General features: G+C 35.0%; 3 protein-coding genes across 3 annotated transcripts; 2 read left to right on the forward strand and 1 right to left on the reverse strand.

Moving 5' to 3' along the window:
- Positions 1–1,740: 1,740 nt before the first annotated feature.
- Positions 1,741–9,443, forward strand: LOC120635566. Its single transcript, XM_039906579.1, has 10 exons — positions 1,741–1,773; positions 2,036–2,111; positions 4,017–4,070; positions 4,471–4,536; positions 5,001–5,066; positions 5,554–5,619; positions 6,563–6,628; positions 7,089–7,154; positions 7,765–7,811; positions 9,162–9,443. Exons 1-10 carry the CDS (start codon positions 1,741–1,743, stop codon positions 9,162–9,164), a joined length of 543 nt encoding a protein of 180 aa, XP_039762513.1. The 3' UTR covers positions 9,165–9,443.
- A 1,875-nt stretch (positions 9,444–11,318) lies between these two features.
- On the forward strand, positions 11,319–19,904 carry LOC120635771 (uncharacterized protein MAL13P1.304-like). The gene is made up of 4 exons (XM_039906924.1): positions 11,319–11,478; positions 12,299–12,656; positions 14,671–14,877; positions 16,729–19,904. Exons 2-4 carry the CDS (start codon positions 12,314–12,316, stop codon positions 19,524–19,526), a joined length of 3,348 nt encoding a protein of 1,115 aa, XP_039762858.1. The 5' UTR covers positions 11,319–11,478; positions 12,299–12,313; the 3' UTR covers positions 19,527–19,904.
- A 2,397-nt stretch (positions 19,905–22,301) lies between these two features.
- LOC120635567 (piggyBac transposable element-derived protein 4-like) lies at positions 22,302–23,969 on the reverse strand. The gene has a single exon (XM_039906580.1). It carries the CDS (start codon positions 23,967–23,969, stop codon positions 22,302–22,304), a length of 1,668 nt encoding a protein of 555 aa, XP_039762514.1.
- Positions 23,970–26,059: the final 2,090 nt, after the last annotated feature.

Below are 26,059 nucleotides of genomic sequence, written 5' to 3' on the forward strand. Positions count from 1 at the left end.
TCCAATATCATAATAATTAACACTTCAAATTTTAATTTATCAACCAAAATTTAAATCTGTGTGGTGTAATTTATAATTTCTTCAATCCTTATACTCCACACCAAACATATCTTCGGCAATGTACCCTCTACGCACGCTTCGCTCCGAAACCGGAGCATCCTCAGGAGATGTTGTCTTTACAATGAATAATTGTTAAGTCGTTACAAACCATACAGATTCTCCTGCTCTTCGCGGACTATAGCAAATTAAGCTTAATTTTCATAATATATCATGGATTTCCGCAAAGTAACGCCTTTTCTATCCTATATGTTTTCATTTTTCCACAGATAGAGAGACGGGAAGTATTATCGATCTATAGGTGAAGGCTACTTGGACAAAGAAAGTTTATCAAACAAAAAATGCAAATCAAAATCGGTTCATCCGTTCGGGAAATACGTAGCAACAGACAAGACACTCACAGAAACATCAAACTTATAGCACCCTGTCGTTTTTAAATAAATAAATATACAAACATCGAAATCTAGCCCCAAAGTAAGCGTAGTTTGTGTTATGAGTACTAAGATGACTGATGAATATTTTTATGAATTATATATACACAAATACTTAGAGTATTCATACATATAAACACCCAGACACTGAAAAACATTCATGCTCATGACACAAACATTTTCCGTAGTGGGAATCGAACCCACGGTCTTAGACTCAGAAAGCAGGGCCGCTGCCCACTGCGCGAGTCGGCCGTCATAAGTGACCAATCGACCTTAGTTTTGGCATAGAGTTAGTTGAAAGGACGGAGAGTAACATGGACTACTTTTAATCCCGGGAAAAAAAACTATTTCAGACTATAATTCATATTTGAGAGCTATAATTATTCACAAGAGCTGTACGGTGAATATATAAACTTAAATCACGTAAAACCCTCCGTGAAAAATTTAAAGAAATAAGTAGCCTTACGGTAGCCTCGCAATATATTTATAACAATATAGTATTTGTAAGACAACATATTAGTCTTTATAAACAAAAAGTGTATATAAACAGTCGACTTACAAGAAATGGTCATAAATTAGTGACATCTGCATATTGTCTGCGAAAGGTGCAGAAGTCATTTGTGGGATTGAGTATATGCTTTTATAATATGATTCCTAAGGTAATTTTGGACCTACCAATGCATAAGTTTTAATGAATGTGTTAAAACACATTTATTACAGCGAGGCTTGGAAGCATCCGGCTCCGCTTTCATCTCTCACAAGATAGAAAAATGAATTTTAAAATTTAAAATGTTAATTGTTGATATTGGAAAAGAGCAACTGCTGAGTTTCTTGCCGGCTTCTTCTCGGTAGAATCTGTCTTCCGAACCGGTGGTAGAGTCACACACAGACAGACTTGACGTTTCAAAGTGCTTATATTAGGCCTACTTGAAATAAATGAATTTTGAATTTGAATTTATTTGATTGCGGCCCGTTCTCATAACGCTACCCCTATAATAAAAGAGTTAAAAAAAAACCATAGAGAGTTTTCACAAGGAGTATTTCGTGTTTTAATATAGCTTACTCCCTATGTACCTACCTCACAGCAACACTTATCTGAGACGAAAATTCTCCTGTTAATATTTGCAATGATAAAAAAGAAAATGTAATTAGATTACTTAATATTATGTACATAGGGTTTAGAAGTTTATGTATTCTGTATAAAAGCCGTCTAAATGGTAAGTGCAGAACCAGTGCCCAAGTGTTCTACAAGATGAAGGCTTCCGTTTCTTTCCTCCTATGCGTGGTGAGTATCTTCTTAAAACTGCTGTTCTCCATAATTATTGTAACACCAAAATATGTACCACATTCTAGCAAATAAAGTAATTCTATTAGATTCTATGTTCTTTTTTAACATACTCTGGGCTTTTTCTTTTTGGAATTAAATCGCTTTTGTGATTGGAAGGAAACAAGTTAGACGTTCCCTGTTAGCCTAGCTTTATATCGTCATTGCTAACCGCCATCGTGTTAAGTAAAAAGTATACTTAAATCCCATTTTCTTATTGCAGGCTGTCCTCAGTGTGACGTTCACAAGGCCTTGCTCGGGATCGAATTGGAATGTGTTCGAATTATTGCCTGATCTTGGTAAGTTGGTACCATAGAAATAAAGTTATCCTCCTTGGCGCGCCCAAAAAAAAGCAAAAAATATAATTAAATAATATCCAATTTGTTGTATTGAGTGATAATAATGAATGACGCAACTAAAAAGCCACTTAAATAAATAAAGTGAATCGCCATTCATTCATTCAATACTAGCTTTTGTTTGTGACTTCGTCAGCGTGGACTTCAAAACTGTTTTTAAAGCTTCAAGATCTAAGGAACTATTTGAGAGATCAGTATAGAAAGTACATGATCTTTTCCATAGCGCTGCCTGGTTAAAATGTAGCCTGTAAGGAATCTTGATTAAAGGAAGCCTATGTTCTTTTCCATGTCAAAGGCTACATGCATGCTAAATATCATCCAAATCCGTTCTGCCGTTTTTGCGTGATTGAGTAACAAACATCCACACTTTCAAATTTTTAATATTAGTAGGAAGTAAGATTAGCAGCCACGACCTCTCTGCTAAGAGTGTACGACTAAGAAGAGTTTAGGAAGTGCAGGCGGCTTTGTCAGCTGTGATACTTATTCGCATTCAATGCACCCCTATTTCTCCGCCAGTTTTTTTTTTTTACTACGACATTATACACATCGCCATCTAGCCCCGAAGTAAGCGTAGCTTGTGTTATGGGTACTAAGTTGACTAATTATTTTATTTTAATGAATAATATACATAAATGCTTATAATATACGTATAAACACCCAGACACTGACACAGTTATGTTCATCACACAAACATTTGTGGGAATCGAACCCACGGCCTTGGACTCAGATAACAGGGTCGTTGCCCACTGCGCCAATCGGCCGCTAATGTTATAAATGCAAAAACGTTAATGCTAGCGTGGAGAGGCTAAATTAGTTTAGTAAATTAGTTTACGAAGTACATTCACTCTATTTTTGCCGCCACTTTTAGCCTGTCACCCTGAGCCATGGCCCTTTTGGCCCTAGGGTAAATACGTCATGGTTATCCCGGTATACTTAGCCCGGTTGTTTTAGCCCCCCTCAGGTGGTGGACATTCTGTGGTACACAATTCATTCTTCTTCGTTCTCATTCGAAAGAAGGTCGCCAGACATTTTAGCAACCTTAATGTTGACGCAGCTCTGAATAGTGAGCTTTCAATAAACTGCCGGGATATTCTACTTCTTCCAACATTCTTTTTGGATTGTACCTTACGCTGGATAATCGCTGGACACGAATCATGTTACCCATTCGCGCAAGAAATAGTGTGCGACGGCTAGGTACAGTATGTGACTCTAATCTAATTTGACAGTTATTTAAGAAGAGTCTTAAATAACTGTCAAATTAGATTAGAGATTTGTACACAAACGTGTTGGCAGTTGGCAGCTGTTCTGACACATCCTCTTACCTCTTTGTTATGGAGGGTAGAGGTAAGGAGGATCATCTGTGTATATGAAAAAGTGTCGTCAAAATGTATTAAATTAGGATGGCGCCACATTTGCATCAAGGTAACTCTTAAAAGAAGCGCCAAATATAAATATTGTTAGAGTAGGCTTGAAAAATAAACAAGGAAGTAAGGTTATATTTACCACAATATTTTGTACAACGTAAGTTGTTGAAATTCTCAATAATTAACTACTTTAGTCGATAATGACATTAAATTTTTTAACTCGGCATACTTCAATTCATCTACGATTGCTACACTCATACCATACCCTGTGCATCCACCAGCGCCATTGTGGAGGATTTTTGAACTGTTATTTAGCGCAACAACTGGACACTTTTTCAACTTTTCTCCCATATAAGATGACTCTCCTTACCTCTACCCTCCATACTCTTTGTACCAGTTATGCGTCACTTTATTGCGTCACTCGCCGTTGTGACAGATTGTTATGGTATTATCCCTGGAAATTTATATTGTAATTTTTTTTTAGTGGAAGGTGCGGGCAATGTGGTAGTATCTGTCACAAATAAGACTCTTGAAGCAGGCAAGTACTTAATTATTTGTAAAATAAATTAAATCTGAAAGTGACCAGTCTTAAAATATAGTATAGCACATACTATATTGCCACGGGTAACATTGTAAAAATCACAGCTCTAATTTCAGATCTTTTAATTTAATTTAATTCAGAGAATTCAGAAACATTTCATTCAGAACTCTAAATATAGCCAAATAATATTTATCGTACCCTGTTCGACAAATATTATTTGGCTCTTTAATAAATTTTGATAATTTTGTGATAACAGATAGTGGGGAAACTCGGTTAGAAAGGTCCTTTAAATTAACGCGTGAAGTGATTGTTTAGCAATACTGGAGCGATCAGTGTTGCAAGTGTATAGGAAGATACAACCGCTATAACTACAATAAACCATAATTTTTTGTTCCAGTGAAAGAGACTGTGAATGGCGCGGGCAATCTGGTGACCAACGCTGTTAACGAAACTGTGGGGGGAGGTAATTTCTACGTGGCTTAGGGTCTCGCACAATGGCGGTGGAAATATTGCGATGACTGTTATCTTAACTGAATTAACAGGTGTAGAAATAGTGCTATTCACGGAAAACGTAATCGTATTCTACCTAAAATTCCCTGTAACTAGTGAAAGATTTATTGCCCATATATTATTATTGCCTATTTCAAGTGTTTAGCAATGTCATTGTCAGACCCAAAATTGTGAGTCAAAATTTTCTCTGTAGCACGGGCCACCAGGTGTGAGTTGCTACACCCACTGTTATCACAGAATATAATATCTATTATATTTTCTGATCGTAGTTAGTGGGGAAACTGAGTGCAAAAGGACATCTGATTGAGTTACCGCGTGAACGGATTGGCATTTAGCAATACTGGAGCGTTCAGTGTTGCAAGTGTATAGGAAGATACAAACACTATCACTAAAATAAACCATTTATTTTTGTTCCAGTAAATCAGGTTGTCAATAGCACGAGCAATCTGGCAAATAACGCTGTTAACGGAACTTTGGAGACAGGTAATTTCTGAAATTAGCCTACGTGGCTAAGGGCTTCGAACAATGGCGGTGAAAAAATTTCTAGCAATCTCGACTAAATTAACAGGTGTAGAAATAGTGGTAGTTACGGAAAACTTAATCGTATATCCTCCATCTGGTGGGGGATCAAAGAGTGAAAGCAGCAGTCCAGGGCACGTACGTGCGTTGTATTTTTATTGCATATTTCAAGTGTTTAACATTGTCATCGTCAGACCCAAACATGTGAGTCAAAATTTTCTTTGTAGCACGGGCCACCAGGTGTGAGTTGCTACACCCACTGTTATCACAGAATATAATATCTATTATGTTTTCTGATCGTAGTTAGTGGGGAAACTGAGTGCAAAAGGACATCTGATTAAGTTACCGCGTGAAGGGATTGGCATTTAGCAATACTGGAGCGTTCGGTGTTGCAAGTGTGTAGGAAGATACAAACACTATCACTAAAATAAACCATTTATTTTTGTTCCAGTAAATCAGGTTGTCAATAGCACGAGCAATCTGGCAAACAACGCTGTTAACGGAACTTTGGAAACAGGTAATTTCTGAAATTAGCCTGCGTGGCTTATGGCTTCGAACAATGGCGGTGAAAATATTGCTATAAATCTCGACTAAATTAACAGGTGTAGAAATAGTGTTATTTACGGAAGACTTAATCGTATTCTACCTAGAATTCCCTGTATCTAGTGGGGGATCAAAGAGTGAAACCAGCAGTCCAAGGCATGTACGTGCTGTGTATTTTTATTGCATATTTCAAATGTTTAGCATCATCATCGTCAGACCCAAAATGGCGAGTCCTTATTTTCCCTGTAGCACGGGCCACCAGGTACGAGTTGCTACACCCACTGTTATCAGAGAATATAATGTCTATTATATTTTGTGATAATAGTAAGTGGGGAAACTGGATGCAAAAGGACATCTGATTAAGTTACCGCGTGAAGGGATTGACATTTATGGAGGGTAGAGGTAAGGAGAGTCATCTTATATGGGAGAAAAGTTGAAAAAGTGTCCAGTGTATGCGCTAAATAACAGTTCAAAAATCCTCCACAATGGCGCTGGTGGATGCACAGGGTATGGTATGAATGTAGCAATCGTAGATGAATTGAAGTATGCCGAGTTAAAAAATGTAATGTCATTATCGACTAAAGTAGTTAATTATTGAGAATTACAACAAATTACGTTGTACAAAATATTGTGGTAAATATAACCTTACTTCCTTGTATCTCCATACTTCCTTGTTTATTTTTCAAGCCTACTCTAACAATATTTATATTTGGCGCTTCTTTTAAGAGTTACCCTGATGCAAATGTGGCGCCATCCTAATTTAATACATTTTGACGACACTTTTTCATATACACAGATGACTCTCCTTACCTCTACCCTCCATATTGGCATTAAGGAATACTGAAGCGTTCAGTGTTGCAAGTATATAGAAAGATAAAAACATTATCCCTAAAATAAACGTTTTTTTTTTGTTCTAGTGAAACAGGCTGCCAATGACACGAGCAATCTGGCAAACAACGCTGTTAACGGAACTTTGGGGACAGGTAATTTCTGAAATTCGTTTACATGGCTTAGAGCCTCGAACAATGGCGGTGAAAATCTCTTATCTTAACTAAATTAACTGGTATAGATATAGTGTTATTCAAGGAAAACTTAATCGTATTCTACCTAAAATTCCCTGCATCTGATCTGCACGAACGTGCGTTGTATTTTTATTGCCTATTTCTAGTGCATAGCATCGTCAGACCCAAAATTGGGAGTCTAAAGTTTTCTCTGTAGCACGGGCCACCAAGTGCGAGTTGCTGCACCTACTGTCATCACAGAATATAATGTCTAGTATAATTTGTGATGAAAGTTAGTGAGGAAACTCAGTTCAAAAGGACATCTAGTTAAATTACCGCGTGATGGGATTGGCATTTAGCAATACTGGAACTTTCAGTGTTGCAAGTTTATAGGAAGATACAAACGCTATCACCAAAATAAACAACATTTATTTTGTTCCAGTGAAAGGGGTTGTCAATGACACGAGCAATCTGGTATACAACGCTGTTAGCGGAATTTGGGAAACAGGTAATTTGTACACCACCATTTTTCACCGAACAATGGTGGTGAAATATCGCGATAAATCTATTAAATTGTCAGGTGTAGAAATTCACAGAAAACAATAATATAGGAATATATCTAGAACTTTAGTTGACTTTGTTAACTCTAGATATTTGAGTATACCAACCCGTTCCTTACAAAAACTTCTATTGCCAAAGGTTGTCTGGGAGAAATCGCTTTAGCGATAAGACCGCCTTTGCACACTAAACAAACTAGTTTTTTAGTAAAAAAAACTAAACTAGTTTTTTTTATTATTTGTTAACAACTAATAAAAAACAACATCCAACTTACATTGTAATGAAATGAATTACCAGTTTTTACGTGACACTTTATTAGCTTATATTTAAATATACATATAAAGATATAATTATCAAAACTTTAATGCCTGTTTGTAAAGTTGAAATCACAGCTGTGCATCTATGCCGTTCACACCCCGATTCATATAATTCAGTGGTATGTCTTTAATCTGTGTCATTGTCGAAGTATTACAAAGAAGAAACCAAATAGTATGTACCTCATAATGAACCCTGAATCTGAGTTTGTTGCTGTATCATATTTTTATTTTGCATTTTTTTAGTGAGCCAAGATGACAATGATGCTGACAACACCAAAACCAACTTGGAGGTAAGTACCATAACTATTATGGAGGGTAGAGGTAAGGAGGATCATCTGTGTATATGAAAAAGTGTCGTCAAAATGTATTAAATTAGGATGGCGCCACATTTGCATCAAGGTAACTCTTAAAAGAAGCGCCAAACCAAATATTGTTAGAGTAGGCTTGAAAAATAAACAAGGAAGTAAGGTTATATTTACCACAATATTTTGTACAACGTAAGTTGTTGAAATTCTCAATAATTAACTACTTTAGTCGATAATGACATTAAATTTTTTAACTCGGCATACTTCAATTCATCTACGATTGCTACATTCATACCATACCCTGTGCATCCACCAGCGCCATTGTGGAGGATTTTTGAACTGTTATTTAGCGCATACAACTGGACACTTTTTCAACTTTTCTCCCATATAAGATGACTCTCCTTACCTCTACCCTCCATAATAACTATGAAAGTATTTATAAACTACTAGCTGTTGCCCGCGACTTCGTCTGCGTTTGATTTTGTTTTTAAAGTATTCAGTATCGCTAAGCCTTAAGTGAGTATTTTGTAGTATATATATAAATATATATATATAACATGTGACAAATAATTTGCAATAAAATAAAATTGCGACTATAATTAAAGATCTAAGATATCCTATCTCTTAAGTTGGACCAGACTGCTCACAGTGAGCCAATTTTATTTTAAATCGGTTAAGTAGTTTAGGAGTCCATCGCGGACAAACATCGTGACAGGAGATTTATATATATTAAGATAATTTGGTCCCTAACATTGATTATCATTAAAAAAAACGAATTTCTTCTTTTTTTTGACTTTGCTCTGTCAATGTCAGCTGTAAAACGAGAGATGTATGTTAGACCATGTCAGACGATAAACTTTGTCTTTGTATGCTCTTAAAGCTTAACTGTTTTTAGGTCTGGGAGTTCCTTGGTTCTCTTTTCTGTAGAGAAGGCTTTTAATCTCTTTTATTTTTTTCATTAATAGACCTGCAAAACTTTATTTTCAGCATGTTACTTCATTTTTTTTAAATCATTTTAGTGCCTATATCTTTATTAATATTATAAATAAAAAAATGTGTTCTTTGTCAACGAATCAACTTTTGTTTTTGGCGTAGAATTAATTGCAACGACGGAGAGTAACATCAACAGTTCAGGAAAACAAACTTTTCCTACGAGATTCGGACAACTGTTGTTAATTATTTATCGTATTGAAGCTTTCCGCAGCAGTGGAATTAAGAAGCGTTCTTGCATTTACTTTTTACAGCACTTCGCAAAGTTGCAGCCATACAAAGTTATAACGCTAGACACTACTATATAGATCGCTTCTAATATATTCCTTGTTTTTCATTCCACAGTAACTTCCAACAGCCAATACTGATCGACAGCTGGAGTATATACGGACCGACATCAATACTTTAATTTTTTTCTACAATTCACAAAAGTAACGCCAGATGGACAAGTTACGAACACCAAGAAGGCAAACTCATAGTTACGGCTTTTAACTAGTATTTTGTCTGTGGTTACGGCATCCAGGACGAATGTAGTCTGTAGTATGTCCTCGAGGACATACCGGTCACATCGCAACCTACACAGTGAGAACCTTAAGATTAAACAAAAAAGAATCAAATATTACTACTAATGCTTTACCATCTGGATTTGTAAACTTGTTTTTAAAACTTTTAATGCTGCAATAAAGACTATATTTTCATACAATGCATTTTACATGTTATAGTTATACTATATTTAGCTTTGAGTAGCCAAGCCGGTATTATACAAAACCAAATAGATATTCAAAACCTCAAGCTTGTTCAAAGTATCCAAAATCCTCAATCATCAGCTTCTCAGTATTTTTCCTCCGGATGAATTTTAGTCCTCTGTATAAAACCATCATCGTCAACATACCAGGTCCACTACAGGGCACGGGACTCCTCCCAAAATGAGAGGGGGTTAAGGCCGTAGTCCATCACGCTGGCCCAGTGTGGATTGGGGGACTCCACACACCTTTGAGGACATTATGTAGAACTCTTAGGCATGATGGTTTCCTCACGATGTTTTCCTTCACCGTTGAAGCAAGTGATATTTCAATTACTTAAACTTAGAAAAGTGGGAGGAGCATGCTCGTCCCCACGAAAGTCAAGTTTAGCTCTTGCCCACTGGGCACATCACCGCACCGCTAAGAAGCAGTTTGGACTTATCTAGAACTATAGTCGTAAAAAATGTAATAGGCCCGTTTTGACATTTGTGCAAGACCATAGAATGTAACTTGGAACGAAACTGAAAGAAACAATAAAATAAAAATCAATTACATACAGTGTTTTAAAAAATACGTAAATTTTTTTGGAACGTTTAATAATATAAAAGAATATATCGCGAGTATTCTTTTTGCGCTTACTTTATAGTATCATACAATTTATAATTGTTGCGAAACATTTCGAAAACAGTTACGTTCTGTCTTTTTTTTTTTATACTAGAGCTGTAACCATTTTTTTTACTGAATATCGAAATTAAATATTGTGTAGTAATCTTTACTGCAAAGAATGAGCTTGGTTCTCAAAGCCGCAAATAAAATTTTGAATTGACGACACTGGGTTCTAAATAATGAGTCTGAGTTGATGTATCTGACCAAGCGGCACATGACTGAAGCGCAGGCAGTATTTCGTTCCTCATCTTGTAAAGATGACTGTGCGCTCGTTTAAGTTTGATATATATTGTTTACTATTACGTTAACTTTGGCTCTTCTATTTTGGACATTAATTTAAACATAGTGATTTGACTAGATTTTTGTGTTTGTTGTTACTTGTTATATAGTACTAACTCTGTTTCAACATGTTGAAAAGTGGACGTATAATCAAAGGCCAGTCACGCGTATTGGTTGTGAAGTTAAAGGAATACTTTCAACGAACAAACACTTTACAATACATAATCATATCAATCAAGTACTGATACAAACTTGAATTGATTTATCGTGAGTATCGAGTACCGAGTCTTATGGTTCCATAACTAGTTACGTCGCGATGACAAATGTCAAAACGGGCATATTACTTTTATACGACTATAGTATACGCATACGCATGTTTAGGTACTCATAGTACATTGAAATCGACTGTATCATGATGGGTTAAATTCTATATTACATTAAACGCTATAAAAACAATTTTTGCGTTTTATTTAAGCACTATTATTAAATTTAAAAAATACATACTCAATAGTAGTCCATATCTCTATTGCAAGGGCCTTGACTTAATGCTGCAAAGAGCTCAAATTTTATTTATAATAATCTTCTTGAAGAATCTTTTAGGCCGTTGATAATAATTGTAAGTTGTGAAGAAATTATGTAAGGATAAACAGTTACAATGTCAATAAAAGTTTAAAGTAGGTACAGAAAGGATACCTTATACTGTGACAAAGTTCCAACTTAACATCATTGACAGTAACGTAAGTGCTGCCAGTGATAAATAAAGTAAAATTTAATATTTTTTTTAAATAAAGTGTACCTAAGAATATTGGTCGGAGTTCGGACTTCATAGAATTTCGTATCGAATTAAAAAAACAAAACCCTTTCTAAAAATCTAAAGAAGACTGAAGAACCAATGTTGGAATGTTGATAATGTTTGTGTCAGTTAATAACATCGCACAAACAATGGAATATTGAAAACCTACTGAAGATCACAGGTAAATAATTCATGCTAGTTTTATTATTAATATATAGTAGGTACTCGAAAGGAAATTGTTTAAGAATTGTACGATGCCTACGGTTTTTAAATGTTAGGTACCAAGGCCGATATAGGTAGGTAGTTTAAGAACATGTCGTATAATCTCATACTATAACTACACTAGAATTGTTACAGCACCCTAACTTAAAGCCAAATTAATAGAGTATGCACTATTCATTTACCGCATTATATCATTTTGTACAAGTTATGTATTGATGAATAAAATCTGGTTGTACTATCCAACCCACAGATGAGTTTATCTCTCGTGATTGCTATATATACTAAACAGGTAAAGAGCGTATTATAAAATTAGATTAAACCATAAACATGCTGTAATGCAAGGCTTTGGTAAAAAATTCTTTATCTTCATGTCTGCCACATGGTGATGAAAAACAACACAGTTGAGTAATAAAACAGTAGCTATTAGTTAACCATTATTCAATATCTACCTTTGCTTGATTATTATATTGTATACAAATTATTATGAGTCAAATATATGCCAAATATTTTTTTTTTAATTTTTTTTATTAATGGTTCAAGTTCTTTCAATCCATTAACTCTGCACCTAAATAAATAGTAATACAACCTGGAGACAGATGGACTGAGCCACCATAAAGAATGGCTCAGTCTGATATCAATTCCTGTTCCCATGGGAGCTTAGGGATGAAATGTATTGTATAAAAAACTCTTAAGAAATCACTCCTAATCCTATCAACTCTATCGACCCAATTTTTGTACACACAAACACATAAAAGCTTATTTTGGACATCAATTTTCAGAGTGAATCAATCAAAATGTCCAGTTCTAAAAGATCCCCAAGGGCTATGCCAATGGAAACTATAATAACTCGTTACAAATCCCAACAAAAGCATAATAACATCAAGCAGAACAAAAATGTCACAAAATCAAAATCTAAACCGAAACCTCAAGAGCAATATGTGTGGAAACAGAAACAAACAAAGTCTTTAAACGAAGAAAATAATATAATAGTATTGGATGACGATCGTGAGTTCTATCCTGACAAACCTAAGAGGAACATTGGATGTCCAAAAATTGTATTGAAGCCAAAATATAGCATGAAACTGATTGGTGGTACTAAGAGCAGTAACAAAAGGAAACTGCATATGCCACAAAAAGGTAATTGAACAACTTCCAAGAAGGTTTTAATCATTTTTTGATACAACATATTACATGTTTTATTTATGCATTCTTTGCACCATTTTTTTGCATTGTCTACCTGTATGGGTATTGCACATTCCTTTTACATAAAAGATAAGGTACTTAAAAAAACCAAACAACAGTCATCATTGCTCGCAATGCAGGTATGCGAGATAACATATTGTTGGTATGGTATTTTGTTGGTAAAATACTTAATGCCGATAGCTGGATGGTCTTTTTTGGGGAGTTCCGAAATCCACAGTCCTGGGCAGCCCGCTTCCAGTGGCTCCCAGGAAGTCATTTGATGTTGTCCATCTACCTTATGGGGGTCAGATCAACGCTGCGTTTACCGGGACTCTAATGTAGACGGCCGATTATCGCAGTGGGCAGTGACGCCGCTTTCTTTCTCACTTATCATAGGTGATGATGCAGTCTAAGATGGTAACCGGCTAACCTGTTAGGGAGTATGGTAGTCATACCTACCTAATCGGTTCCCACGCGACATCGCACACTAAATCGCTCAGCGGCACGTCTTTGTCTGTAGGGTTGTAACTAGCCACGGCCAAAGCCATCCACGAGACCAGACAAGAAAAAATTCAGAAATTATAAATTCCGCTCCCGGGAATCGAACCCGCGACCTCCTACTTAAATTACACTCAAAGACGTCACCACATCCACTTAAGTAGGTCTTATTGCTAGAAACGCCGAATACTAATCGGATCTGGGAAACTCTGTAACATCTTTAAGTCCAATATCCCTCTGTGCGTGAAGACCAGAAACTTTAAAAAGAACATGCCAGTAACGACTTTTGACAGTATTTTTTTTTTTTTAAATAAACAAAGCGCTTGACCGCAATCACACCTGATGGTTAGCGATGATGCAGCCTAAGGTGGAGCGCGTTTGCCTAGAAGATGCCTATTCACTCTTGATTTGAAGGTACTCATATTGTAGGCGCTGGGGAAAATGGAAGCTGGAAGGGCATTCCAGATCCTAGCGGTGCGGATCAGAAACGAAGATGCGAAGCGCTTCGTACGCGTCCGCGGTATATCGACCACGTAGGGATAATAAAAATTTAATTTATTTGCATTAAACATGGGTTACATTATATATGGTAAATAGGTACAAAAAAAAAATTAATCCAAACATGTTTTGCCATAAAGGCGTGCAAAATTTTTTTGGATGCAGATCGGTGCCTCGCGGTTCGATGGTAAAAAGGCGAAGGGGGAACTAGATCAAACGGCTCAAACACTCCGAAATATATCCTATGGAATACCGAAAGGCAGGCAACCTTGAGACGATGTTACAGTTCTTAACTGTGGCCCTCAATGGCAATCATTTATATTAAATTCAAAATTCAATAGTGGTTTTTGTTACTAACATTATTTTATATTTATTTTGTGTGTATTTTATTATTTTTATGATTGTGTTTAATTTAATTTGATATTAGTTTTTTTAATTGGCAATTGCACTACAAATATGTGGGCTATGCCTGAAAAAAAAATTTTTCTTAATAATATCATTATTATTAAAATTTATTTACTTCAAGAAACCCTAATATGAACACTTCTGAAACGTCAAGTATTTCTGTTTGTGTGTAGTCACTCTTCAAGTGACTCTACCACTGGTCTCTCAATAAGTTCAAAGTTTATATCAAACGTAACCTTACAAAAAAATCCTATTATAATATTAAGGATTAAATAGCTTGGGTGGTAATTGTCCTAGCTTCATAGCTTGATATAAATTTACTGTGAGATGGTGATAACAAAAAATAATTTTTCTTGGCTAAGTTTGTTGTTGGCTCTTCTTAGACCAGGGCGCGTTTGGGACCCTCGTAGCTTTAGGTTTAAGATGGCGAACGAAGTTATCACCACCCCTTACAATTATGTAAACATATATGTATGAACGCTTCATAAGTGCCTGTGATAGGCCTACATGAATAAAGAAATTTTGAATTTGAAGGCAGATTCCTTATATTATAACTATTTCCTTTCAGATGTAAAGCGGACCAGGCCAAATACACCTTCGTCAGCATCTAGTGATACTGACCCTTCCCCCAACCACCATCAGCCAGAATTGAGTATAAAGGACATGGTGCTTCTGATTGAAGAAGAGGGGGGATTAGACGATGAGGAGTTATTAGAGATACTGACATGTCCTAGCCCCGTGTGGTGGGAAGACCCGCCCAATGGTTATATAGAAGGTAAGCGCCCTTTTTATTTTTATATTCCACTGCAAGTGAGACCTTGACTGCTATACTTGATTAAAAATAAAAAATAATAAGTGATGGGTGTTTATTTGTATATTAGAAGTATTTTTGTATATTATTCATAAAAATATTAATCAGTTATTTTAGTACCCATCCCCCACCCAAAAGTAATCTGGTTATACTTGATTAAAAATAAAAAATAAAAAAAGTGATGGCTGTTTATTTGTATATTAGAAGTATTTATGTATATTATTCATAAAAATATTAATCAGTTATTTTAGTACCCATCCCCCACCCAAAAGTAATCTGGTTATATTTGATTAAAAATAAAAAATAAAAAAAGTGATGGGTGTTTATTTGTATATTAGAAGTATTTATGTATATTATTCATAAAAATATTAATCAGTTATTTTAGTACGCATAACACGAACTACGCTTACTTTGGAGCTGTATAGTAGAAATAGTACTAAAAGTAATCTGTGGAAACAATACTGACCCCCCAAAGATATGGGATTTCCTAGTTGAGGTTTGTTTTGTTTGTTTTAAGTCTTTATTGCACACACACATTTTATATAAATTAAACACAAAAACAGAAGTAACTTAAAATATAAAAATAAAATAGAGCGTGCAAAGGCGGTCTTATCACTAAAGCGATCTCTTCCAGACAACCTTTGACGGTAGGATAAAAAAACCAAGGAACGGGTTGGTGCAGCAATTTCAGTACAAAAAATATATATTTATATATATACAAAATAAGGTGTTAGGATTCCAAAAAAATATTGTACTTTGGTTAGGTTGAGATTGAGGAATAAAGATTTTCTATTCCTTTTGCTACTCTATATTTTAATTACCTTAACCCACAAACGAACTGCCCAATGTCACAAGACAGATTACCGAGTTGCAGCAATAAAAGAAAAGAGAGAAAAAAAATTATTCTATATCAAACTTAGAAGTACTTGTGGACAATATCCTTATTACAATAAGTTGTTCAGAGTCGAACTATAAAGAACCATTAGTCATTCATTAGTGTTCTTATTACCCATAACAGAAGCTACGCTTACTTTGGGGCTAGATGCTGATGTGTGTATTGTAGTAGTATATTTATTTACTTACAATATATCTCTGAAGTCTTTTAGAGAATATTACTACCCCTGTGTCAAAAGACAATTAAAATAAACTTAACAAATTACCGGAAAAGGAATGTAGTTACACATACAAAACAAGATATACAATGATATACAAAAGGATAGACATGTTATACAGAAATTTAGTTCTTTATAAAATAAAAGATTGATACACCTAGTTTCTAAGCTACATCGTACTGGAACGCTGAATCACTTAGCGGTACGTTTCTGTCGCTAGGATTGTAAGTAGCCACGGCGGAAGCTTCCCACAATTCAGAAATAATAAATTTACAAATTTTCAAAGTTATCAACATATATAGATATTTTTTGACGACCTTCCTAGGGCAACGGTGAGCGCTGTGAAATTAAGTAGGCGGGCCTGGGTTCGATTCCCGGCAGGGGTAAATTGGGAAATTATAATTTCAGATTTTACTCTGATCTGGTCGGTTGGGAGGCTTCGGCCGTGGCTAGTTACCACCCTAACGACAAAGACGTGCCGTGGTATAGAAATTACCCGACCTGGGTAGTCAGATTCCGCCCGTGACATCCCACTTGACATCTCGCAAGCAGTCCCGTCGTGACCACGATCCATGGGTCGAAATATCGACAAATCCAATAATATTATCTTGGCTTGGTATCCCGTTCAAATATGTTTAAGAAATAGTGTATATGTGTTTAGTTTTCCATTTAAATTTTAAATAAACGTGACTATATTTTCTAGATCCTATATTCTCAAGATCAAAACCTGCTGAGCAGAAAAGCATCAAGAGTCAACTGCTAGAAGAGGAAAGTAAAGAAGCAGAAAGGCGGAAACAGAGGGATAAAGAATTAGAATCAAAAGATCCCGAAAATCTGGATGTTTCGAAATTAGCTATTAACGTTGAAAATCGCGGAATTAATTTTGTTAACAGGCGTAGTAAACTAGAATCATTACTAGGTAACATAAGAAATAGAATAAAAAGCGACAGCGATGGAAATAATGGAGACAAAAATATGACTAATAGATTAAATGATAGGAATATTGATAAACGTGGCAAAACTGACGATTCGAATACAATTCTCAATTTGGAATCCAAAGCGAAAGAAGTTAAAAGAAATACTGACAAGGCATTAAATACAAATAAAAAAAATAATAGTCACACAAATAAAAATCAAGGTGGACTGAAACCGAAATATCGTAAACGAAAAGTTTTGGATTCGAAAAAAGACAGTACTGCGCCTAAAACGAAAATTACTAAAAATAGTAGGAAAATAAGGCGAAGCAAAAGAAAAACTGCAGTTATTAAACTGGAGTTTGATCTCAAACATGATGATAAGTTTGAGGGTAGCAGAAATATAACTACAAACGTAGAAACTAAATCAACTAATAGTATGAACAACTGTGATGAGAACAATACACCATATACAAATAATCTACAGGATCATAATAAACATTTGAAAAAACGTAACAAAGAATCTTCTAGTTCGAATGAATCATTGGAAGAAGATCATCTAATAGATTTAGAAGACCATGAACTACTCAGTTTAGAAAACATAGAAATTCCCATTGCTCCTAAAATTAGAAACCCAAAGTACAAAATAGTTAAAAGAGTTGGTGTTAAATTAAAGAAAAGAATGAAATGCGAGGAAACCGCAACCGATAAGTCATCGAATAAAATTAATAATACCGCATTAAATTGTAACTTAGTGAACAAACCTTCTTGCAACAATCAAAATGAAGTTGTCTGTACGAAAAAGGAAATAGAAAAATCGGATGAGATTCCAGAATACTGTGATGATACAAGTCCTGATAAAAGCACACATAATCGAGTAAAAAAAATTGATACTACACCTAGACAAATCACAAACAAATCAAAAGTAGATATAAGTTTGACTAACATTAAAAGTGATATTTCATTAGATAAAATTGCGCCTACTAATATAAAAAAGATAAGAGCAATTAAAAAAAGGCCTTTAAATAAAAGAAATAAAAATGGTGGCTTGAAAAACACTCCCTCCATTAAAGTTGTGATACCGTCAAGCTTTAGCAAAGACGATGTTCGCCAAAGTGTCAAAAGGGAAATGTCACACTTTTTAAGCGATATAAAAAAGGTATGTAAATTGAAGAATAAAGAAACGACTGTCATTGAAACTAAAGATATTGAAAGCTGTATTAATAATAGCAAAACAACTAAAAAGGATTTATGCGCTAAGGCCGTTGATGAAATACCAAGTGCTGAAGCTAATAAAGTCGCAAATGAATTAGATGATTTTAATAAAACCATTAACAACTCTGTACCAAACGAAAATATTTTAAGTTATAATATCACCAAAAATGATTCTACTTTGAATCAAATTACCGTTAACTGTGAGAAAGGAAACAAAACTGACATAATAAGTGATACTAAAGGTGAAATTGATAACGCAAGAAGATATTCCATAGACTCTGCTTTTAGTGACAAAAACATGTCTGTTGAATATCTTGATATGAGTTTATTAGATGAAGATGAACATAAAGTTGAACCGCTAAGTAATGAAGTCAAAAGTGAATGTGATGATAAAACACAAGATGTAGAACCAGGTATTAATAAAAATAGTCAAATAGATATCAGATCAGAGCCTGAGTTGTATGATCAATTTAATGAATCCGGTAATAATGACATAATTCAATATATAAGAAGAAATAATAAGGACATAGATAAAGAAATCATAAATAACGAAAGTTTTAACGCTGGTTGTACGATGAGTCGAAATTTTAGATCTTCAAGTCCAATAAAACCAACAAAAAAGTCACCAAATGTATGGGCACCAGAAAAAGACAATTTAGATAATGATAAACAATCAGAATATATTGCGGTTTACAAAATTATAAATAACGATTCCGACATTGAAAGTAATTTATTGAAAACCAGTGGAGTTCAAGCTTATGAAAATAATGATGTGCATTCGATCAAAGTAATCAAAACTGAAGATTCATATGATGCTGAATATTTATCGGAATTCTATGAAGAAGATAATGAAGGAAATACATCTGTGAAGTTAGATAATGAAATAAATTTAATTAACTTAAATAAAGTCCAGAAAATTCCAGGAAAGATAAACAATTCAGAAAACTTAATTAAACCAAATGAAGTTGCTGACACTGCATCTAAATGTAATGAAGGAATTCTAGTAAACCCGGATGCATCTAAAATAAACAATTATTTTCAACAACGAAAACAAGTTCGCAAAAAGAACTCGCGTAGCAACACACCTTGTAATGACAAATATAGCGAAGGAAAACTCAGACAAGTAAAAAAAAATAATTGTCAATCGTGTAGTTTAAAAAATAAATCGATTTTGATCTCAACGAATGATACAGTAAAATACTGCTTGGTGTGCTCCTCTATCTATGACACAGATAAGTGTAAATATTGTATTAAAAAAATTAAGTGTTCATGCAAGACTCTTGAAGAGTACATATGTGATAAATGCAGTATAAAAGTGAGTGATAAAAAAAGTATTATTGATCATTTGAACGTGTGTAATGTGGGTGGGTGAAGAGTGTAACTGACACAGCACAACCAGTTGATACATAAAAGAAAGAAACGAAATTATGGATTGGTACGTCTATGTAATGTTTATTAAAAAGTTGATCTTTCATTTAATTTACTCATTATTGCAATAGGGTTTTTGGCTTTTTTTTATCGTCTCAATTTAACCATAATGCTATTTTGAAGTTTACAATAATTATTTTTTCATTTCGTCACGATTTTTCAGCATTTTAAATGTAATACAGTAAAAAATTAATAAAAAAATGGCGCGTAAACGCTCTGTTTCCGGTCATGTGACTGCAATGGCGTCACAAGTCTAAAAAAATGGATTAACGACTAGTAAACTGCAGTTTCTAAAATCTATTTTTAAAGGTTTATTTAGGAGATTTTTTTTTATTTATATGAGCAATGTTCTATAAATTAATGAAGTATGTTCAGTGAATCTGGTAGACTCTACATTGTCTCGCACGATTATTATATTTTTATCTGTACTAATAAAATACTTTCTAACAGTAGCAATACCACATTGTTTACAGTCTTATGATGTCACAATACTGTAATCAGACAATCATACAATCTATATGTATGCAGTTGAATAAAATAATATATATATATATATGAAAATTAACCTTAATTTGCTATATTTTTGACGGCCGATTGGCGCAGTTTGCAGCAACCCTGCTTTCTGAGTCCAAGGCCGTGGGTTCGATTCCCACAACTAGAAGAAAATGTTTGTGTGATGAGCATGAATGTTTTTCAGTGTCTAGGTGTTTATATGTATATTCTAAGTATTTATGTAATTATTTATAAAAATATTCATCAGTCATCTACTAAGATACTAACCCATAAAACAAGCTATGCTTACTTTGGGGCTAGATGGCGATGTGTGCGTTGTCGTAATAATATATTTATTATTTTTATTAATATTTGTCTTAACATTTATTCATTGTAAAGTCAACATCTCCTGAAGATGCTGGAGGTTTCGGAGCGAAACATTGCCGAAGATCTGTTTGGTGATTGAAGAAATTATAAATTACACCATACAGATTCTCTTGTTCGCAGAATATAGCAAATTAAGCTTAATTTTCATAATATACCAGCACAAGTGATATTTTTATACAATCAAAAACCCTATTGTCCGGATACTGTTGTGATAGTTAAAGGGTTGTTGATATACATGTAGTATGATTTTATAAATTTAAAATGCATATAAAAAAATTCAGAACCGACAGGATTTGAATTAAGCTACGGCTCTCCTACCTACCGTCGAAAAGTAGATCGAAACTGCAACGTTTCCTACTAGATGACGCTACAGTCGCTGTAAGACTGATGTAAAAGGCATATACTAATTTCGGCATCGACGGTAGGAGCGCCGTAGCTTAGTTGGAGAAAGCGCTCAGGCCGCGATTGCCAGAGAGTCGCAGGTTCAAATCCTGTCGGTTCCGAAAATTTTTATATGCATTTTAAATTTATAAAATTGATAATTCCTCCAAGTGTAGGTAAAAAAGCGAATAAAAAGAAATGTAGTATGATTTTAGTCATAAGTTTGTGGAACAAATTATGAATTCTTTAGGAAGAAGTTTAGCTTTTACTAATTTACTTGTTATTGCAATTTTTACCCAATGCTTTTGTGATATAGGTACATGCAGAATGGCTTTAGTCTAAATTTTAGTCACATTTTATCTTCGCAGAATTATTATAAACTATGGCATCTTTGTTTAGCATTATTTGCATAATATTTGATTGGCGCAGTGGGAAGCGATTGCTTTCAGAGTCCCAATGCTGTGGGTGCGAAGCCCACAACTGGAAAATGTTTATGTTATGAACATAAATATTTTTCACTGACTCACACTGTGTTTATGTGTATATAACAAGTACTCGTCAAGTCGTACAAATATTCGTCAGCCATCTTAGTACCCATAACGATGGTGATGTGCGTATTATCGTAGTAAAGTAAATTTATTATATCATTTGAAGATCACTGAGGAACTCTCCCTTTTAGTTCTATTCCATTTTGCTGCTAAAATTCCCTTCTAACGATCTCTCTCTCTCAAGAAGTCGAGTATATCAATAAAAGTTTTCCTCTTTAGAATCCTTAAAAACTAATACTTTAATTAAACAATGTTCAGTATTTTTTAGAAAGAGCAATTTAAAATAGACTTCAATAAGAACTCTGTTTATTAGAAACTATGATCATATTTGATGCCCTCATTATCAAACGTGTGGTTTAAAGTTAAGGTAAATAACCAATGGCTCCAAAATAGACTCTTACTACCATTAGGTATATGTGAATTTATGCTCGGTAAAAATAATATGTATACTGTTGTCTCAGTGTGATCTGATCTTTAACACTCTCACCGCCATACTTATTTAAGGTTTTTCTAGCGCAGCAAGCCCTGTGGGCGGCACGCCTACCATGCGATTTCTTCCACCTATCGCCACGTCCGATTTTAAATAACTTGTGTAGCATGCCATGTGGGCTATCGGCGGGATACGTCGTTGACTTTATCAGCAGGCCGTGGGGTCCGCTGTGATCCCACAAATTCATATTATTTTATAGAGCTTGGCTTGCTAGATAAATATTCAAAGATGACTTCATTGATTAGTTCAGTTAAAACGCTACCCGTGAAAAAAAAATTGATGAAAATTGGACTATATTTAAAGTAATATAAGGATAAAAATTGAATGAGTAAAACTAGTATTAGAAAAATATTATTTATTATTTATTAATCCAAAGCAGTCAAAATCACAGTTATAAAAATCAAAATACGTAATAAAAAAACTAAGGATTAATTTGGATGTGGATTTCTGCGTAACATTGTCCACAAACACTAGGTTTAGTTGGGCATTCCAGGCACACTGTATTTACCTTTTTTGTTTGATCTCTGGCTTCTTTAGCTGATAGTCCAGCATCTCTGTTTTTTTTATAACAATGGATGCATCGTCGCCGAATAAGTCTTCCTCTATGATCAGTAAGTGTTGATTTACTGAATTTATGTTGTATTTGCCGCCTTGGCAAACTACCCACTGAGTTCGAACTGGAAGTGATTCCCAACATCTGCAAGCAGAGATTCTCTCTGAAATCCGTTATGGTGTACTTCTTGCTACTAAGCTGCTTATGAGTTTTGTAAATTATAAAAGCGTTTGTGACAGCAGTCGAAAATAACAGTTCTATGGCTAGCTTCTGGAACCAACGGATACTTCTTCTGGCAGGCTTGGCATAGCTTGCCATTTGATCTGATAAATCTATGGAGCATTTGTGTTTGTTATAATCAGCAATCAGGGTAGGTTTCATAACTTTCTTGTTACGGTTCCTTTTGCTCGTAACAGTAACAAAACCAACAGAGTGTTTTGTCGACAAAGCTAAAACATCACGCTTGTCCTTCCATTTGAGTATAAGAATACCGTCATTGTTTTCTAAAGCGATCATTTCACCTTTGTTCAATTTTTCTTGAACAACTTTTTTCGGCAATCCTTTCCTGTTTCTGCGTAATGTACCAATCAGATGCGTATCGTTTTGCAATAATTGTTGCGCTAAGTCGACGCTGGTATAATAATTATCCGTCACCACACTCCTGCCTACCCCTAGGTAAGGTTGACATAGTTTCATTACTAAATTCGTAGGTGTATTGGTTTGCCCGCTTGAGTTTTTACCTTCGTAAACGATAAGGTCGTACGTATAACCGTCATCATCACAGACTTTAAAAAGTTTGATCCCATACTTGTGTCTTTTGCCAGGAATGTACTGCATAAATTTTATACGCCCTCTGAAAGCTACCATGGTCTCGTCCACAGTGATATATTCTCCAGGTGTTTTGGCATTTCGAAATGTGGCTGTGAGTAACTGCACCAAACGTCTTATCTTTATAAGACGGTCTGTATTTGATGCATGGAAAAAACTGTCTTCAAAATGCCAACATCTCAATAACAGCTCGAATCGGTTTCTACTCATAGCTTGGCGAGCTATTTCGTTTTTATACAGTTTTTTATTGCTCCAGTAGTCGCTAATTTTAGGTAATTTATTGAGTCCCATAAAAATCAGCAGGCCCAAGAATTTTAAAATTTCTTCTTCAGTACAGTCTGTCCATTTGGCAAGTCTCATGTTGCGTGTGACAACTTTAAGTATTTTTACCTTATTAGCATAACAATTGGTCATTTGCACCATAAGATCCATAATATCTTGGTTTAAAAATAATCGAAAAATATCAAGTTCCCTGTTACAATTGTTAGAAATATTAATACCTGGTTGTATATCCAATGGAAACCTCTTTTGTCGCGATCCGTTAGGTTGATGCCAGTCAGGTCGCGGTGGCTCCGGGGGCACTGGTGTGCTTTCGTGCAGAAGTGAAACATCGTCTTGAGATAAACACGAGTCGCTGCTAGTCGAATTAGATCCATCCCATAATGGCGGCGGTTGATAGTCCGAATCAGAGTCACTAAAATCCGACATTGCAAAAATGCGCGCCAAAAGTCTTTCTCCGCAGGCTAGGTGGGCGGCGCGCGGTCAACTGACCTAATTACACGGGTGGCGTGCCTTATAACTTTTTGACAAGTTATGACAAGTAAATATAACAGCAAATTTGGCGCGCTAATTTTGGTATGCCGGCCGCCCACGTGGCTTGCCAGTTAAAATTTAAAAAACAATATTGGCTCGTTACACTCAAATTTACGTGGGCGGCCAGCAGTCCACGTGGCGGTGAGAGTGTTAATTAGTATCACTCATGCCCGTTTTCAATAACGACGCCTTTGCCTTGTTGGCAATGCCTAAGTAAGTAACGCCTAATCAAAGATTTCTAGGCATACATTTTTTACCTTTCACCAATCTATTTTCACTACTCATAACCTAACTTGTCTATGGTCCTTGCCATAAGATGTGGTATTTTGTGTTTGTATTATCATATTATTCCTTTCTTGGATGGATTTCAGGTTATTAAAAAAATGAATTTTTATTTTTTATCTGTCAAGTGTACTTACAATTGACAGATAAAAAAAATATAAATTCGTAAAGTTAGGGTGCACTGACTGCAGTGCTTCCTAACTTTAAGATCCGCCGAATCGGTGTCTTGTAGCTTTGGACGGAGCCTAACGTTTTTATTTATCACATAAAGTGTTCGTGAAACGTTTTTATTCTTTAGGAATCATACAAATCACTAGGCATCCGATTGAGGCTATTCTTAAGTTTAGTGAGAACGGGCATAACTTTTTTATCTTGAGTAAGATTTTCTTATTTCCGTACGATTACTTTTTTTTTTACAAATTTAACTACGAATTGTGTGACATCAAAAAAGTAGCACCGCCTTCTCGTGAAAATACTGGGAAACAGTAAGAGCGCCAACTAGTGACGATAATGAAAAACAGTAACAGCGCCACCTACAGACGATACTGAGAAACAGTAACAGCGCCATCTAGTGAAAATACTAGGAAACAGTAACAGCGCCATCCAATGACAATGCTGGGAAAAGTAACAGAGCCACCAAGTAACAATACCGGGAAACAGGAAGAGCGTCATGGTTCTTTACTTTCCATACAAATCGTAGTTAATTTTTACGTAAGCGAATAAGTAATAAACGTATTCAGTAAATCTCATACTAGGCTTGAAGTTAATGTGAAATTCTATTTAATCATAAGAAATGTATCGAAATCTTCTCAGTAATGCGATTAGATGCTTCAGAACTAGCTTTACTAGAAAATTTGTTCGCTCACAGTTTAGGAGTAAATTGGATTTGCATCCAATTAAAGCTCGAATTGCCTACAACTCCTTAGCTTGAGCTCTTGAGGATCTGAGGTACTTACTTGAGTTATATTAGGTCCATTTTACTATGACGATACAGAGTTTGATATGCGAAACTCGTCATCAGTTTGTATACTACACTTAAAACTATTTGAATATTGTCTTCAGATACTATAAGAACTCTGTGTATTATATATGTAGTGAAACTAATATTGTCTGTCTGTATATATTGAGTCATGATATATGTGGTTTTGACGTTAATTAAACCTTTATTGGAAGTCATTTTTGGTGTTATTTATCAACCGAATTCAGCATTCTAAGCAAACTTATCATTTGCGTCCTAGCTAAAGTCATCCCACTTTTATGTTTCATCTTTTTTGACGGCCGGGTGGCGCAGTGGGCAGCGACCCTGCTTTCTGAGTCCAAGGTCGTGGGTTCGATTCCCACAACTGGAAAATGTTTGTGTGATGAACATGGATGTTTTTCAGTGTCTGGGTGTTTATCTGTATATTTTAAGTATTTGTGTGTATTATATTCATTCAGCTATCTTAGTACCCATAACACAAGCTACGCTTACTTTGGGGCTAGGTTGCGATGTCTGTATTGTCGTAGTATATTTATTTATTATTATCTTTTACTATAGTAGGATTTTTAATTCAATGTTGAAATAAATCAGTTGGCAACCTGTGGCAAGTTCTTTGATGGCAACTGTTCACAGTGCCCAGCTTAATTTCAACTGTGATGCAGAATATTCCTGTGACGACGGTGCTGCCATTGGAAATATAATATGTAAGTATACTATTTAAAAA

The sequence above is a fragment of the Pararge aegeria genome, chromosome 27, assembly GCF_905163445.1.
Source record: "Pararge aegeria chromosome 27, ilParAegt1.1, whole genome shotgun sequence".
Lineage (NCBI taxonomy): Eukaryota > Metazoa > Arthropoda > Insecta > Lepidoptera > Nymphalidae > Pararge > Pararge aegeria.